At 37.4% G+C, this 16,916-nt stretch overlaps 1 protein-coding gene across 1 annotated transcript in view; it reads left to right on the forward strand.

The window, feature by feature from the left end:
• The first annotated feature begins 861 nt into the window (after positions 1-861).
• LOC149550124 (serine/threonine protein kinase HRR25-like) overlaps positions 862-16,916 on the forward strand; it is a 58,185-nt gene continuing 42,130 nt past the window's right edge. Inside the window, exons 1-2 of the mRNA XM_089793249.1 lie at positions 862-1,548; positions 3,103-3,143. Of these exons, the coding sequence (XP_089649375.1) occupies positions 1,473-1,548; positions 3,103-3,143 (117 nt within the window). The 5' untranslated portion in view covers positions 862-1,472. The remainder of the gene's footprint in view (positions 1,549-3,102; positions 3,144-16,916) is intronic.

A 16,916-nucleotide genomic window follows, 5' to 3' on the forward strand; every position in this document is an offset into this window, starting at 1 on the left:
TTGGACTTTTTTCCTTAAATTGAGGCCCCCTCCACATAATTGTTTGGTTTGAGAATGCCTTTTAGTTTAGAAGTTAGCTTGGTTATTATCCTGGTTTGCTCTACATTGACATATGTGTGGACAACTGTTCTATCAATTCTTTTTAACTCTATAGTTTTTAGAGTCAATCTCCTTGTCCTACATTCACGAGTAGTGGTTTGCTGACAAATATCACTTTGTAGAATTTTAGATGATTTTTGAAAATATTTTAAGCCATAACATGCATGAATTATGTAATATCTAGATTTCTTGAATGATTATGCACCAACACACGTTACCATAAAATTAAACATATTTAGGGAGCATCTCGTGGTTGCATTGTTAATGGTGCAATCATGGTTCAAATATTCACCACTTGACCTGAATAAGCTACAGTAATGTTAGTTTGGACTCACCTTCAAATAATCACCACTTCACCTAGATAAGCAACACCAATACCGATTTGAACCCACCTTCAAATAGTCACCACTTGACCCAAATAAATAGGTTCATATCAATTTGAACCCACCTTCATTGAACTAATTTACAAACCAAAACAAACATTAAACATTGTTTGAATCTTTCAAATAATCTATAGATGTTATATAATTTTTTTAATGAAAATAATGTTAACTAAACAAAATAAAAAATTCTTAACTTTTTATATATTTATTAAAATTCTCACTATTATCTATGTTTAAAAAGTTAACTCTTCTTTTCAAATAAATTATTCAATAAACTATAAATCATTTGAAAATTCTATTTTATTTTTTCAAGACTATAAGATACAGATTGTAAAGACAAAAAACTGAATATATATTTTCAAAACTCAGGTTGCTTGCTGTCATATTGTAAATGCAAAGAAAAGGAAAAGGAAAGAGAAAGGTTTATTCCAATATAAAATTTGAGGAGGAAAGAAGAATGGAAAAGATGCGATCTACATAGCCTTTTGCCGCTTTTGAATTGCATAAGTTCTTGTACCATGAAGCACATATGTTCTTAAGTTATAAATTTGGCATCTAAAACTTTTCGAATAGAAAATTTCCATTGTCAATTGCAAACTGGGAGACCACTTTTAGCCGTTTATAATTCCAGCCTATTGGATCAAATGTTTTTTCCGCGTATAATTTCAATGCATTTGCATCATTTTTGCTGATTTATAATTGCAGACCGATGAAGGGCTAAACAATCTCCGACGACCAGCGGGGCTGGTATTATATACCTATCTGTGGACAGAGTCTTGATTGGAAGGAGATGTTGGGGTAACGATCCTATGATCTATCCGTGGTCTGAATCCACTTGCTGAAGAATCCATGATTTTCTCCTGCTATTGTACAGATCGGTAAAATAGAATGGGGTAGCGAAGCAGGACACTGGCCATTTTATTCGGGCGTGGTTGTTCCTCTGTTGTGTTTGTTTTCTTTATTCTATAGATTTAATCACACATTCTTGCAATGGAGCCTCTCGTGGGAGAGAAGTACAGATTGGGGCGCAAAATTGGCAGCGGTTCATTTGGAGAAATCTATCTTGGTAGGTACCTCCAAAACTGCGATAAATCAATCTCTGTTTCTGATCTATGTACGGTTGGACAAGTTTGAGCTTGTGGGTGACTCCAAAATTATGGTAGATGATTAAATTGGTGCAATTTTCAATGGGTTTAACGACTCTTCCCTTTCCGGGCGCTTCTAACTCGAGGAATAATCAATTCTTGCAATGATTTGAGAATTCCATAAGTTGACCTTTTTGGGCGTCTCCACGACTCAGGGCAACCAGTTGTTCTTTTCAAAATATACAGATAGTTGAATAGTTTATTGGATAGCGTGTCTGCTGAATCAGTCATGTATGGTGTAGTGCATTAGAGGCGATTTATAAGCAGTGATAATTGATGCAGTTTATTTTCATATGGGAAACGATTGGTTAAGTTTATATTTGATGTTTTCTTTGACATTCTAATGCACGTTTTTTAGATTGACGATCGAATTTAAGATGGTTACTGAGACTTTTAAGTACATGAAATAAAAGTTCTATTGCTTAGAGCAGTTAGCCATCTGCATTGGATTGACTGATCCAGTAGCAATATGATTGAAACATCTTATTTTGCTGTTAATGAAGCCAACTTTTTCAGGTCTTTTGGATGGCACATGCTTTAACAATTTTGAGAATGCTTTCACAGCGATTTATCCTCTGTATATAAAATTATGCAACAGACACGAGAAACATTGAGTTGAAGAAAATCACCCATCCTTCAAGCCTGAGGGAAATATTTTGATATCCATCCAAGGGGAGATTGAATTATTGGTATCTATTCGTGGCTATGATTGCTACAGCATCTGTCACTTTGTGTGATAGCTGCAACCATCGAACTAGGCAGGAACCAGAGGCCTGAAGGGAAATATAACTAGGTTTATCAAAAAAGAACACCTGATATTGCCAGTTGTAATTATTGTAGGTGGAACAAACAAGAAAATTAATACTATTCTTCACAATAGAGTTGTTTATATAACATTCAGATTGAGTACCCCCTTCAGACTCTAGCTAAATTATACGCTGAGGTTCTGCATGATAGCTAAGAAGTGCTTATTTGTGATTTATCATTTCCGTGAGGTCACGTTTTGGCCTAGAAGCCATTGGTTGCGGGAGGGGCGAGGGGTAAGTGGGCTCTGTCAAAATATTTTAAGGAGATAATTAGGATGACTTAGAGAAATAACTGAGATACTCATCAGTATTAATATATGTGTACAAGTCTTGTGACTAATAATACTGTAATTATTTAATGCAGGATCATCATATAAGACTAAAATCAATGCTCCACAAAACATCGAGACAATACCAGCAATCTTGGTTTTAGTTAGTCTGTGAATTTTAATTGTCATCGTTGTGACAGAAAAGCAACACTGTCTGGCATGATGTGGATTTGTATAATATTTCTTTTGATATCTGAAAAGATATGTTCCTTCTACTTTTAGATAACTACAATTTTATTTTCAGACAAGAATTATTGAATCATTATATATGTTCTGTTGGGCTATTTTATTCCATGAGCAATACAATTTATTTATGATACTTTTATGCTTTTATTTTCAGGAGTCAATATTCAGACTAATGAAGAAGTGGCAATCAAACTGGTATGCATCTTATCCCTTCTTATAAGGCTCTGACAAAAGGTAGACGCAGGCAATATAAAACCACTTAGGAAATAATTTCAAAAACTTTTATTGTCTCTTGTTGTGATATTGAAATTTTATTTACATTGCCAGCTTTATGTGGTGTGCAAGCGATACTGGAATGTGATCTGTAACTGCATATCCACCATTAGTTCATCATATTACGCTAGTCTCCGTTCTCTTTTAAGTTTTAATCATGCACATGGATAGGCTTTTTTTTGTAACCGTTGTGCATAGCTATTCTTTGTATGCTATCACCAGAATTAGATGAATTCGGGGGATCCACCTCAATCCCTTTGGTATAAGGCAACATCAAGATTTGATTTATTGAGAATATATTTGGGCCATATTTCCATTTTCACATTTCAGTGCATGCATTTTCTGATTAGATATAATGATTTGCATATTAACCCATTGTTAATACAGGGAATCTTATATTAGGATTTATTGATATGTTGAATCTTGTAAATATCTTGACCTTTGAGCTGCTTTGGTTGCTCTGCATTATTAACTTCTCGCCAATGGAAGAGTTAACCTGCTTTAGCAGATATTCTTTCCGGCAGAGAAGAGATACAGGTTTATTAATCACCAGAAAACATTTCAAAGCAAGAAGAGCCTAGTGGCTCAGACAACTCACCAAACAACTAGAAAGACAGCAAACAATCAAGATTCAGTCCCTAAGAAAACTCTCATGCCCTTCATAACAAGTTCCTCTAACATCTGAGAATACTCTAGGGATAAAAAACTCCAGTGCTCAATATTCCATATCCTCATCTGATCAAAAGTCCTTTTTACTAGAGAGTCTGCCACCTTGTTCCATACCCGAGGGATGTGAAAAATGTAACAGTAACTAAGGATATTGACAAATTTAAAATCCGTTTGATCATCAAAGCTAATTGCCAAATCTTTCCCTCCACCTGCCTCCTGTTCAACAAATCAATTACAATGTGCTATTCAGATTCATAAATGATATCTCTCCAGCCAAGAGCACAACCCTTTCTAAAGCAAAAAGAATAGCTTAGGCTTCCATTAGATTGTTGCCGTTTGGCCCTTTGTAAACCCAAAAAAGGAATTGAATAACTCCAGAATTATCCCTGCCAACACCACTAATCCCAACATGTCGAGGATTACTTCTAGAGGAACTATATTTATTTATATGTAGCATCCTCTAACTGTGGGGGAGATTGTTGACCATCCCATCGAACCTTACTCTTCGACTTCCAAGCCAAATTGGCTTTATATGGTCATAAACAACATTCCTTCAGTCCCAAGCTCTAAATAACTCCCTTATCTCCTGGGTCAACCTGAGCAGACCAGTCACAGTTTGCAAGCAAGGTCTCCTGTAAAGCACTGATAATTCTCATCCATATTTGATGATTCAACATCTTCTTGAGAAAGATTCTTGTGTCGTTTTCCAGCCATAATTGCCAGATAATAAAAGTAGGACCTGCGTTTAAGGAAATGTACAGATTAGGGTTCTTGGGTGGGAAACTTCTAATAAGAATCCAGAACTCAATCAACGAATAAGCATGAAAACAAGCTGTCCTCCATATCCCCAACCAACAATGCCAAGTTTCCTTGGCATTGGAAGAAATTATGTGAAAATCATTCCTCAGTGCTATTGCACAAGGTACATATAGGAGGACATGAAAACCCTTCTTCTTTAAATTATGCCAGGTGAGACATCTATTTTGAACGGCCAACCACATGAAGAAGTTGCGTTTTGGCCAAGCAAACTTACTCCACACTTGCTTCCACCAGGGAACTTCCATTTGCCCAAGTTTTTGTCTATCTAACTCCTAATAACCGAATGCAACTGCAAATTTACCTTCAGATCAAGACTCTAGACCAAATTATATTCCCCTTGAAAGAATTACAATCTCTGCATGCAAGAGTCTTACCAAGCTCTTGGTGGTCCTGCTCTAAGTTCCCAGGGGGCCATTCATGTGGATCTTTCCACCTAAACACTTTAACCCGGCCCATATACTCAAATGACTTATTATCCTCCAGCATATTCTAGCTAGCCTCCTGAAAAATGTAACATAAACCCTGCTAGTGTGGGAGCAAAAAATGATGGGAGGTGCTCCATCCCGTGAATCAAGCCAAAATAAAGCTTCCGAATACCTAATGCAAATCTAGAAGAGACCCCACTTGATGATATTAGCCCCTCATTTGAGAGTAGTCCAAATTATAGAACCTTTTCTCTAGGTTACAAATATTCTTCTTCTTAACAGCGGTTAAATACTTAGAGGACAAGGTCCTAGACTGATCTTGGTCTTGATGCTGACACCACCTCCAGTAGATTTTAGTTGCAAATGCTTGCTCATTCAATCTAGTGTGTTGAAGACTGAGACCACTGTCTTGTTTCGGTCTGCAAACCAAATCCTACTTAACCAAGCTCCATTTCTTAGAAGATAAATTGCCAGCCCATAAAAACAGGTGAGAAAGGGCAGTAAACTTTGTAATGAAACTAGAGGGAGTCTCTTGAACAAAATTTCTATACAAAGAGCCTGAATTACTGACTTTAGAAGAGTCACCCTTCCAGCAGAAGGAAGCCGCCTATAGGTCCAGCGAGTTGCTTTCTTCTGGAACTATTCCAATTTTCTTTTTGCCAAAATCTGCTAGGCAAAGAGCCTGTGGCAAGAGGAGCCCCAAGGTACACTGAAGGTATGGTCCCAATCTGAAATCTGAAAGTCCCTGCAATCCTGGTTTATTAGGTCTATGAGTTTTAGAGAAGAAAATGCAGGACTTATCTAGCAATCTACAAGTCCTTCACCCTATGAGTCCTTTACCCAGAGGCTGCCAAATAAATATCTAGCAATCTCCTAAAATTGATAGCCTCATTAACTCTAGGTAATCCCATTAGTGTTGTATCATCCACAAACTTTAAGTACAAGTGAGGGGTTACAATGGCACCCCAATTCAGCCATTAAGTACGTAGATAAAGGGTCCCATTGGCGAACGCCCCTAGAAGAATTGAAAAGCTCCAAAAGGTCATTGTTAATAATAACATAAAGGAGAAGTAACACTACTCATAACTCACTGCTAAACCCAAAAGCTTCAAAATTTTGTTAAGAAAGGACCAATTGACTTGATCATAAGCCTTAGCCATGTCAAACTTAATAAACATAACCTTTTCTTTGGTTGTAGCCATAGAATGAATAGCCTAAATAGCCACCACAGTCCCATCCAAAATTTACCTTTCAGCAATGAATCCCCCTTGCTCTTCTAAAATTAAAGAACAAGCCATGCTCAAATCTTTCAACAGTCAGCTTAGTAATGATCTTATCGACAACATTGCACAAGGCTATGGAATGAAAGAGATCCAAAGAATCTGCTTCTTCCCCTTTTGGAAGAAGAGCTAAGAAAGTAGCATTCAATAGCATGTTTATTCCTTTGAGATTCCAGAACTAATTCAAGAAGATCTCACTTGAAAATATCCCAAAAGTCCTGCAAAAATTCTATTGGAAAACTATCTGGGCCAGGAGCTTTCCATTTCTTCATTTGAAACTTGATCTCTTTCAACTCCTCCAAAGTAACAATTTTATTGAGAGAATCATTCATTTCATCACTGATTAACAGGGGAATACAAGTCAGAATAAGATTCTCTTCCTCCGAAGCCAGAGGAGTATCCTTAGTAAATAGTCTCAATAGTATTGAAATCATCTTGTAAGATAAGAGCTGATTTCCATCCGAGGACCTAAGAGAAGTAATGAGGTTCCCTGGCATCCTTTCCTTCACAGAGTAATGGGACAATGTAATTGTTTTTATCTCCAACCTTCAACCAGTCAATGTGAGACTTTTGCTTCCAAAAGTCTCCTCCTGCAACTCCTATTCATCCAGCTCTTCAACAGCAGCTGCCTCTACTTTGAACAAATCTTCTATTAAACCACATTCTCTAATTTGATGGGTAATAACATCCGAATGAGAGTTGGCAACCTCTTTGGTCATGAAATAATTGCTTGCTCCACTTCTTCAACTTATATTTGACAAATTGTAGTCTATTGAAAGAATAGTACATTGCAGTCCCAAATATAGGCTTCCCTTGGGCCCACCAGTTTGTGACAAAATCAGACAATGAAGAGTCTTGAAGTCACATGTGTTGAGATTTGAAAGAAGGATCTTTGGATGCTCCGAAGAAATTAGTAGGAAATTTGATTGGCCAATGATCCCATCCCTTCTAGTCAAGGATCTCCAAATTTTTGTTTTACCTGTATCCGATCTAAAAATTAGAAACTAGAAACTTGTCCAACCTCTCAGAAATAGCATCACCTCCCCACTGCCTTATTCCAGGTAAAGACTCCATTAGAAGGTCTCATATCCACCAAATTTGGCCCATCTAGATTGTCCGTCAAGGGTGTAGAGGATTGATTAAGCTTGTCAAGACCTTCCCTTTTTTAATCCATAATTAAACCAACATTAAAGTCCCCAGCCATAATCCAAGGGAGATAAGGAGCAAGGGAGTTAACCATCTCAATGTGAGACCAAAGAAAAGACTGACTTGGAAGATCAGTTGGAGCATACACATTAGAAAGCAGAATAACTTCATTAGAAAGCATAATAACTTCACTTGATTCTAGACTTGAGGCTACTATAGATGAAGAGGATCTACTAGAAATCCATGATACAAGTACAAATTTCCAAAGTTGCCATGATCTCAAATGCACTAGCACTGATATCTAGATCAACTTTTAGGAGCCAAGCTGATCACGCCCTCAACAGGCATCTTTGTCTCCTAGATTAAAACAATAACCAGAGAATGACTATGAATCAAATCTCAGCTAGCCTTTTGTCGAGGGATGCTATTCATGCCTAATACAATCATTTTTGAGAAGGAGAGAAGTGTGAATCAATGGGTTACACTTATCCAAACTCAACCAAAGTCTTGCCAATCAGTTTCTCTTTTTGTTGATCCTTCTATAGGCCGACCCTAATGGGCTTATCAGAAACTCCCTTCTTGATGCTTTTTTGGAGTAACTACAAAGTAGACTGGGTACCTTTTGCGTTTGCCAACTTCCTGAGGGTCCTCCAATACAACCTCATAGCTGCCTCCACTTGGATTTTCCCTTTTTTCCTTTCAACCCTCTACACCCAATTCATTAGCAGTCATAATGATGATGTTTAAAGCCATTTGAAACACAACTCCCTATTGTAGGGCCCTTAGGATGGATGATGTCTTTCTCGCCAGCTCTTAGGTCTGTGCTCATAGGTTCGCTACTTGAAGCTAAACCTTCTAGGGCCGCTCCAAAATGGTCTAATTTTTCAAGGGTGTCAAATTTGTTGAACATTTTTCAGATTGTATATCCTTAAGAGCTCTTTCCTGACTTCTACCCTCTCCTCGGGGCTCAACCATAGTAAAGCCCTCCTTATCTTCCAATATTAGAGCCTTCCCCTCATCTTGTAGGTAGAGGCTGAGAGGGTTCCTTTGATGCAGGAGCATCCTAGGCTTGCTTGCAATCCTGCATGTTTGGAGGGATTTTGGTTAAGTGTTGAGGAGCATCGAGCTTGGATTTTGGTGGAGTTATGCCTTTAATGGTTAGGGATGTGTTGGAGACACATTGGGGAACCTTTCCTCATGATTGCATAGAGATTGGATGGATTGAGTTGAAGTTTGAGCCGTTTTTACTTGCTGTTGGAGCTGCGTTTTCTGGTTTCTGGGTGCCTGTTGCAGACTGTGTAACTAATTTTGCGCAATGAATGAGAGGATGTGCATTTCAGGGATTGAAGAGGGCCTAGAGTACTTCCTTTTGTCAAAGGCACAAGTCCTAATTCATTATAAGTTGGGAGATATGGCAATTCTCCTGAAGTATCGATTTCTGGCAGTTTGCACGACAGGTTTTTGTGCATGACTTTCGGGATGGATGCGCAGATATCCTTAATGAATCAGCCTTTGTGTATTTTAGGGCTTTTAGAGGGCCTAAAGTTCTACCTTCGGTTGGAAGCACGAGTTCTAATTCAATCGGAGATATGAGATATCACGATTTTGCTTGGATATTGATTTTTAGACATTTAATTTCTGTTGGAGGCTGACTTGTGGCTCTTCAAGTATTTAATGTTAGGTTTATTTTGTTTTTAGCATTCTAGGCCGACTTGTGGCTTAGATTGGTATAAGTAGGGGTCTTGTGGAGTCGTTAGTCATTATATTCAGTTGGGGATGGAATGAGGGATAGATGCGAATTTGAAGAGCTAGAGCTACAGCTTAGGAACTAGAGGATCTTTTGGTGGACCTGAGGGTACAAGTGTGGATTCTTTTTGGTGTTCTTATCCAGTTGTGTATCTGTACTAGCTGAGATTGGTTTTGTAAGTTGGATCTTGTTGAATTGATTTTGTAATTGCTGTTTGTATTTGGCCCTAACCTGAAAGGCCTTATAGTCGGGCATATTGCATGAAATCAGTTATATTTTATGAATAAATTATTGTAATTTGGTATCAGAGCTTGCATTGTTGCTTCTTGCTATTGTGTTTTCGCTGTGTGGTTATATTGTTAGGGGCTAGGACATCTCCTTTGGAGATACTTCTGCCTTGCACTGCATCATCCTTAGTAGTGGACTATGCACTATTAGAAGTGGAACACATTCACTGCAAATATCCATATTCATGACGTATCTAATAATGAAATGGAAGGGTTTCATAATCTAGTTATTGGATCCAAGCAATGTCACACAACTGAATTTCCATAGATTCTGGCAAAGACTTGCTCAAATCAATCTTAATGCACACACAAGCATAAGTAATTACTTATTTCTCCATTGTTTGTGTTGATGGGCTCTTTGGTTTTCCTTTAGAAGTCTAGTGGGAACCACAAAAGCCACACCTAAATACTGGATGGAAAATGTCATTCCTCCATAATTCTAGTGAAAACCACAACTACCATACCCAAATTGGGGCTCTTTATGGTAGCTTCTCCGTTGGGTTAAAACTTATATGCCATGATTAATGAATAATACCACTTGATCATAAAAGTAAGGCCCTCCTTCAAAGGTCTTAATTCTATAAAAAATGCACGAAAAGACTGCCAAAAAGTAAGTATTAACGATCAACATCATTTCCATCTCTCTTTGGGTTTCTAGTACGAGGGAGCTGACTATTTCTAAAAGGGAAGAGAAATCATAGTCCCCATTGATTTGTAGATCAAAGCATGATTAGAGAGATTGTTGACATCCTCGTGCACTATCCAAATTATGACAAGCATGAGCCTGTGTTCGCTCTTTGCTAGACACCATTTCACCCTTAGAGGCTGGAAACCTCCATTCTACAAAAAGCTTGCTTCAAAGCCATTCCTATTTTCTCCAAGATCAAAATTATCAGGCTTAATTGGAGAAACCACTTTCTCACCTATAATATCTTTGATTGGAACTGTTGACACAAAAGTTTGCACCCACGCTTGAGGTATGACCCTCAAGCAACCTTGTGTAACATGGAAACAACCTCCAAGTGTGAGGCTTGTGCTTTGAGGCTGAATCTCTGGAGAAGGTCGACTTCCTTACAATCAAGATGCACGTAAACTACTTTTGAGGAAAAATTGGAAGGATTGCATGAAAGTATTATGCTGAAAGGGTGATGTACTGGATTGAAATTTGATTGCTATCTCTTCCTACAATACACATAACATAAATAAAAAGATCAAGTACACAGATCTTAATTCTATTCAATCACCCTAAGACTCAATAGATCGAGTACACATAACATAAATAAAAAGATCGAGTACAAAAGATTGCATGAGAAGCCTCAATAGCTGAAACTGTTACGTCCACAATGAATCATTGACCAACGTATTCAACACCCATGAGACATCATGATTCTTCTAGAATCCAAATGACCTATTTTGGTTCACATCATTTCCTTAAGCTTGGCTTTGATACCATGTTAAGTTTTCGAACCAGAATATCATAACACAATAATCAGAATCTTTAACATCAAGGCACAAGAAAATCAGACACAGATTTACCCTGGGAAAACCCTCATAGTCGAGGGAAAAACCTAGCCACATCCAAAAATGATGCCTTTATTCAGATCTCAAAGACATTACATAATACTTGCTTATGAATGATGTTTTGCACCAGAGAGTCAGTAAGCCTGCCATTTATCTTACCAAATGTCTCACAGTCTTGCAGGCTACTAAGATAACTGATTACAAATGTAAAAAAAAAAAATTCACGTAGACAGCACAATGATCAAATCCAGATCGTATATAATAAATAACACAAAATAAATGAGTCTCTGCACATATACACTTAGTGCAATCATCTCAGGACTTGTGATGCAGAATCATAATCATCCATATGTAATACTCTTATACTCAGGCAACACCCAATGATAATACTCAAGCAGCACCAAAATCTCGTGAGCAATCTGAATATGTATTCCTCTGAATATGAGAGCAATGTCAAAGAAGTCTTAAGAATACCAAACGACCACATTAAGACGCATACTCGGCTATGATAATAACATGAATGGATGCCTTCATAAAAGAAATGACAAACAAAAAGAAATAACCGATGGCTTCCACCCTTAACTGGTCGACTTATGATAAATGAAACATTATGAATGTAATAGTCTGTCAGTGATACCAAAGATTCTCGCATGGTGCCATGCCAGCATAGGAAGAATGCCAAGTGTGTTACAAATATGATGAAACACGAACATGAAGACAACAGGATGAAGATAGAGCAATGCAAGAACCATGAACTGGAATGGCATGGTCACAGCATAACCAGCCTAGAAGAAGACCAAACAAAGTTCATATGTAACAGATATCTGATTAGAGGCTGGCGACAAATAATCAGATGTTTGAATAACTCTCTCACAGCTATATTCTTCAACTCCAACTACATCTAAGATTGAAGACAACCCACCAGTTGACTTTGTCATAAGCCTTCACTATGCCAAACTTAATGACATTTCTCGTGTCCTTACTAGAATTGAAAGAATAATATTATTAGTTGGAACAGTATTATCAAAAATTTGTTTCCTTAAAAAACTATCCCTTTTAGGAGAAACAGTCTCTTGAAATAAGACTTTCAGATGGTCAGTCAAAGTTCTAGTAATAATCTTATTCACAAATCTGCATAGAGCAATTGGCTGATTATTAGAAAAGGTGAAGAGCAATTGACTGATTATTAGAAAAGGTGATTGGGTTAATTTTCTTAGAAACAAAGTCAAAGAAAGTACTTTTAAAACATTGAAGCACTTTACCAGACTTGTAGGATTTATTTACCACACTTGTGAGATCTTTGCCCAGAATACTTGAAAAACTTTAGAAAAATGTCACCTTAGACTTATTTGCAGTACGTGTTTTGTTACCTTCGATGGAAAATACAACACTTCACATGTTCTGTCCAGAAAAAGTAAGGAAAAGCATCTTCTAATTATCCAAAACCAACTGTGAAATAACAGCCGAGAAAGCTTTCACCTTCCTCACTAAGAGCTTTCACCTTCTCAAGATCAAAGATCTTTAGATCCAAAAATTGAGACTCAAGCCAACTTACTACCTCTTGATGATCTCTTTATGATTGAAAGAAGAATATTTACATTTGAAGAGATTATAGAGATCTGTTTAGAATCAAGTTAGGATTCTATAGAAAAATGGTAAATTTTGTATTATTGTCTCCCTCCACCATTCATCTCTTCCTTGACTTTTGTCTCTATAGTATTTTCTTCCTCCAAAGAACTACATGGATATGATGATTCTTCCTCAAAAATAGTGTCTGTCAATTTTGTAACGTGAATAGCTTCACAAACATTGGTTGGTTCATCTCCTATATGAGTTTTAGGTACAAAAGTATCTCCAAAAATTGCCTTGTTCAATGTAGTGAGGCATGGTATATATTTTGAGCAAAGCAGATCATATAGGAACCAATCATTATAGGCAAGAATTCTATCAGATCACTTCCTCAACAGTTGTCATGAAGATGCTAGCAATAAATGTGTCATCATTCACCTTTCACGTTTCACTGCCCTCAAAAACATTGCCTCTTTAGGGTACAATGCAAGAACATTGATTGTTAGCGGTTTTTGCATCCTTCTCTATCATAGACAATTGACACCATTTGTTTGACCTAAACATCCCTAATGCGTTTTAGTGAATCCTCTACAACCTTCATCTTCTTTTCCAATGAGGTGCTATCCACCACTTCAAAACTGGGCCATAGTACTTTTTCTAGGATTTGTTAACATTTTTCATCATTTGCTGTGAAGGACACCACAATGAAAGCCATTTCCAACGATCCATTTGGCCTCCTGTGTGTAATAACTATGAGTTTTTCCTTAGGCGTGGCCAAAAATGGGCTTCTCTCTACCATAGATTTGGGGGTCATGGGCGGTGGTGGTGTTGGGGGGTCATTTCTCAAGATCCTTCCATTGCCAAAGGATGATTTGATGTATGGGTTGCTGCTTGAACCAGTTTCTTGTACTAACTGATAAATGCTATACCTTTCTCTGTTGAAATGTAGACATCATTCTTGCTCAAGCAAGCTTTTCTTCCTTGTTTACAAATGCTACATAAATGGGCTTTTGATCAATTGCATAAGCTTGAATACTTGACATCAAATCTATTGCGAATTCAAACATAATTGCCACCACTTGGAATCGTATGTATCCTTTCAACATACTTGCAAAGGGAAGAATTTGGTTATATTTTGAAGCACGATTGGATATTGAGTTAGAATTTGCTGCCATTCGAATCCAGATGGTAACAAGTTTGGTAAACAACACAAAACAAATGAAAACAATGAACTTGTTCCACACACACACACACACACACACACCATGTGCAAGATTCATAGAAGAATGAAAATGAACTAGAAGTTCAAAACTATCCAAGAGAGCTTGTTTGTAAATGAAAATCACAAAAGAACAGAAACCAAGAGATTTGGCTCTTTTGCAAAATCTTCCATTATGACGTCCTTGGAAGCAAATGGAATCTTGTACACATGTAGGAACAGCAAGCCAATCCCTTTGGAACCATTACCAATCAAACTTATTTTGACTTTAATTTTACCGACTTTTCCACTTACCACAAAACACCATTGGTTGCAGGGCCCTCTGCGTCTTTGATAATCTATGCAAGAAAACAAAATAGCTAGTATTTCTAGTCTCAATTGGTTTGAAAAGAATTCCTTCAAAAATGACTGGAATAGTGCAAGTGATGTGTGGTGGTCTCCTATGAATATTTATATGCCTTTAGTTTTGGTGACTGTTCTACACAATCTTTTTTTTTTTGTCTTTTCAAAGTACTGTTTAAAGTATTTACATGACAATGAGTTTAAAATATGTGTTTATAAGTGTTAGTGAACAGTTTTTCCTTTCTGTAATACAAGTTAATGAACAAAGAAAACTTCCACAACAATTGAGTTCCTTTGACTGAACTATCTCTGTTTTGAGGCACAGCTCCCTCCTTAAATGACAAACATTGATTTCCTTTATTTCAAAAGAATTTATCAATCAAAATCTTTTAACCAGAAGGAACTAAGGCTTTTGGAAATATTTTTCCATCTCTTAGGCAAAAGTATTGCAAGGATAATATTGATTCAAAATAAGCCTAAAGACTTAATAAGTATCAGAGAATAACTGAAATAAAGATGATTGATTCGTGAAAAATATAATCAAAAACTTTTCACAGAACAAAGCATATCATAATGAATCATGATCATGAAAACATTCCATATGAAACGAATCCAAATTGCTAAAACATATAATCGCAAATGACCAGCAACATATAACCAGTATCAACGGATTCCTGTTTCTATTCCTTGTTCATGTAAATAGCATAACAAAAATGGTCCAGTTTGAACTTGCTTTAACAACTTAAGTTACTTTTGCAGAATTACCAAAGTTTCAATACCAAAAACATTTAAAGTCTTACAATATATAGCCGTGCAAGGCTTATAAAATAGTTATAAAACTAATTCCAATCGGAGTTGATAATACTAAGCTTAGAACCCTAAAACAACTAACTTAGGAATTGAAAGACTAAATGGCCGAAGCCTTAGTTCCAAGCTAAGTAGCTGAAATATTAACTAGATTTCCTAGCTGCCCTTGCTCTAAAGTCGCATTGCCACCTGTGGTTTTCCAGTCATTGTAGGCGACTTCGAAATCCACAATTTCTTTCTATTGCGGAACTCCTAGTTGCTCTATCCTCAACTGCCAGATGGTGATGACTTGATGGGTGTGCTCCATCTTCTTAATCTGTATCATTAGACCATCACTGATTATGATCATGGAATCTGTTCAAGTGACGACTGCTAAGCTAGTAGCAGAAACCTCCTTAGTGTCTTTGAGGGCTCGTAGCTTGTCCTGGTACTCAATTTCTATCTCCTTTAAGTCTTTACTAGACTGGTCTTTATTACCTAAGATCTCAACATTGATACATTTTATGTCATTATGTAGGATCTCCTTTAGGCAATTGAGTTCTTTGACTAATTGTGAACACTCTTCCAGGCATTGTTCAATGACCATATTTCTCCATTCCAGGTTAGTTCTGGAGACGTACAAGAATTCCGCATCAATTTCGGAATTCTGCTTTTCAGCCAGAAATTTATCTGCTCCATACTCCTGAACTTCTGTGATGTGAGCCACGACATCCTCCCATCTCTCCTTTTCCTCAGCCCATGCGTTTGGCTTTGCTTCTAGATCAGCCATCATCTGTTCAGACTTTACCTTTGTCTCAACCAAGTGAGCTATGTAGCTGACTTTGCGAGAAACTATTGACTCAAGCCATTCATCAAAAGCTTTAGAGACTTACCTATCCCTTTTTATTTGATCTATGATTTGTTGGTTTGCTGGGGAAGTCACATCAATCAAGGAAATAGCTTGGGGCTGGCATTCAGACTCTACATTTTGTAGATTAAGGATGTATTCTATTAGCATGCGGATGGATTATTTCAGTTCCTTCTTCTCTTTCCAATCCTTCTAGATACGATTGGTGACCCTCGCATGTCCCGCATCTGAGATCTTCATATCTACGGCTCTGGAGGCTGGTCTGAGAACTCCTTTTTCCACCGTGTAGTCTTGAGGAGTGATGTCCTCGAGATTTTTGTCTTCGAACGGTTTTAATACATCAGCCACCCAATCCCCTTTTTGTTCATCAACATCGGGTATAGTCTCTATTTTTGGGTTTTTGATTTTGGCCGACTTTCCCAGACATTTGCCAACCATGTCCTCGACTGAAATGCTTACGAGTACCAAGCTCCTTTTCTTGTTCATCGACACATCGAACCAATTTGGTGTTGAGGAGGTACCTTTGGATGGAGGGGTTTGCAAGGCAAGGGAAGCATAACTAGTGATTGTTGAACGTGGGGCATTAGTGTCACCTTCTGTCGGCTTATTATTCTGATCCATGGCTTCTTGAGTTCTTCCTTTTGAAGTTTCAATCACGGCTTCTATCTCAATCAGATCTATATTGGTATCCTTCAAGACAACCTTTTGGGCTTTCTCCATTTTGGTGTGGGAAAGAGTCCGCCTTCCCGTCCTTGTGTGTTGAATTGAACTTTGAACCTTGGGTGGAACTTCAACTTCAAGGTTCAAAATACCTGTAGAGGAAAAGATGACATCTTTATCAGTATCATGAATAGGCGGAAGTGAGCTTGAGCTGATGAGGGCTTCTTGTGAGGCTTGCTCTGCATTTTTCGTTTTTGATTGCCTTTTTTCTTTTAACCAATTTTTAGTTCTCACTATGATTGGGTTAGTCCTGGATTGTAGGTCATCTTCTTCAGGTGAATCCCAATTTATTTCTGG

Source organism: Cupressus sempervirens, chromosome 7 (assembly GCF_028749045.1).
Source record: "Cupressus sempervirens isolate cs-2001-9-10 chromosome 7, ASM2874904v1, whole genome shotgun sequence".
NCBI classification, from domain to species: Eukaryota; Viridiplantae; Streptophyta; class Pinopsida; order Cupressales; family Cupressaceae; genus Cupressus; species Cupressus sempervirens.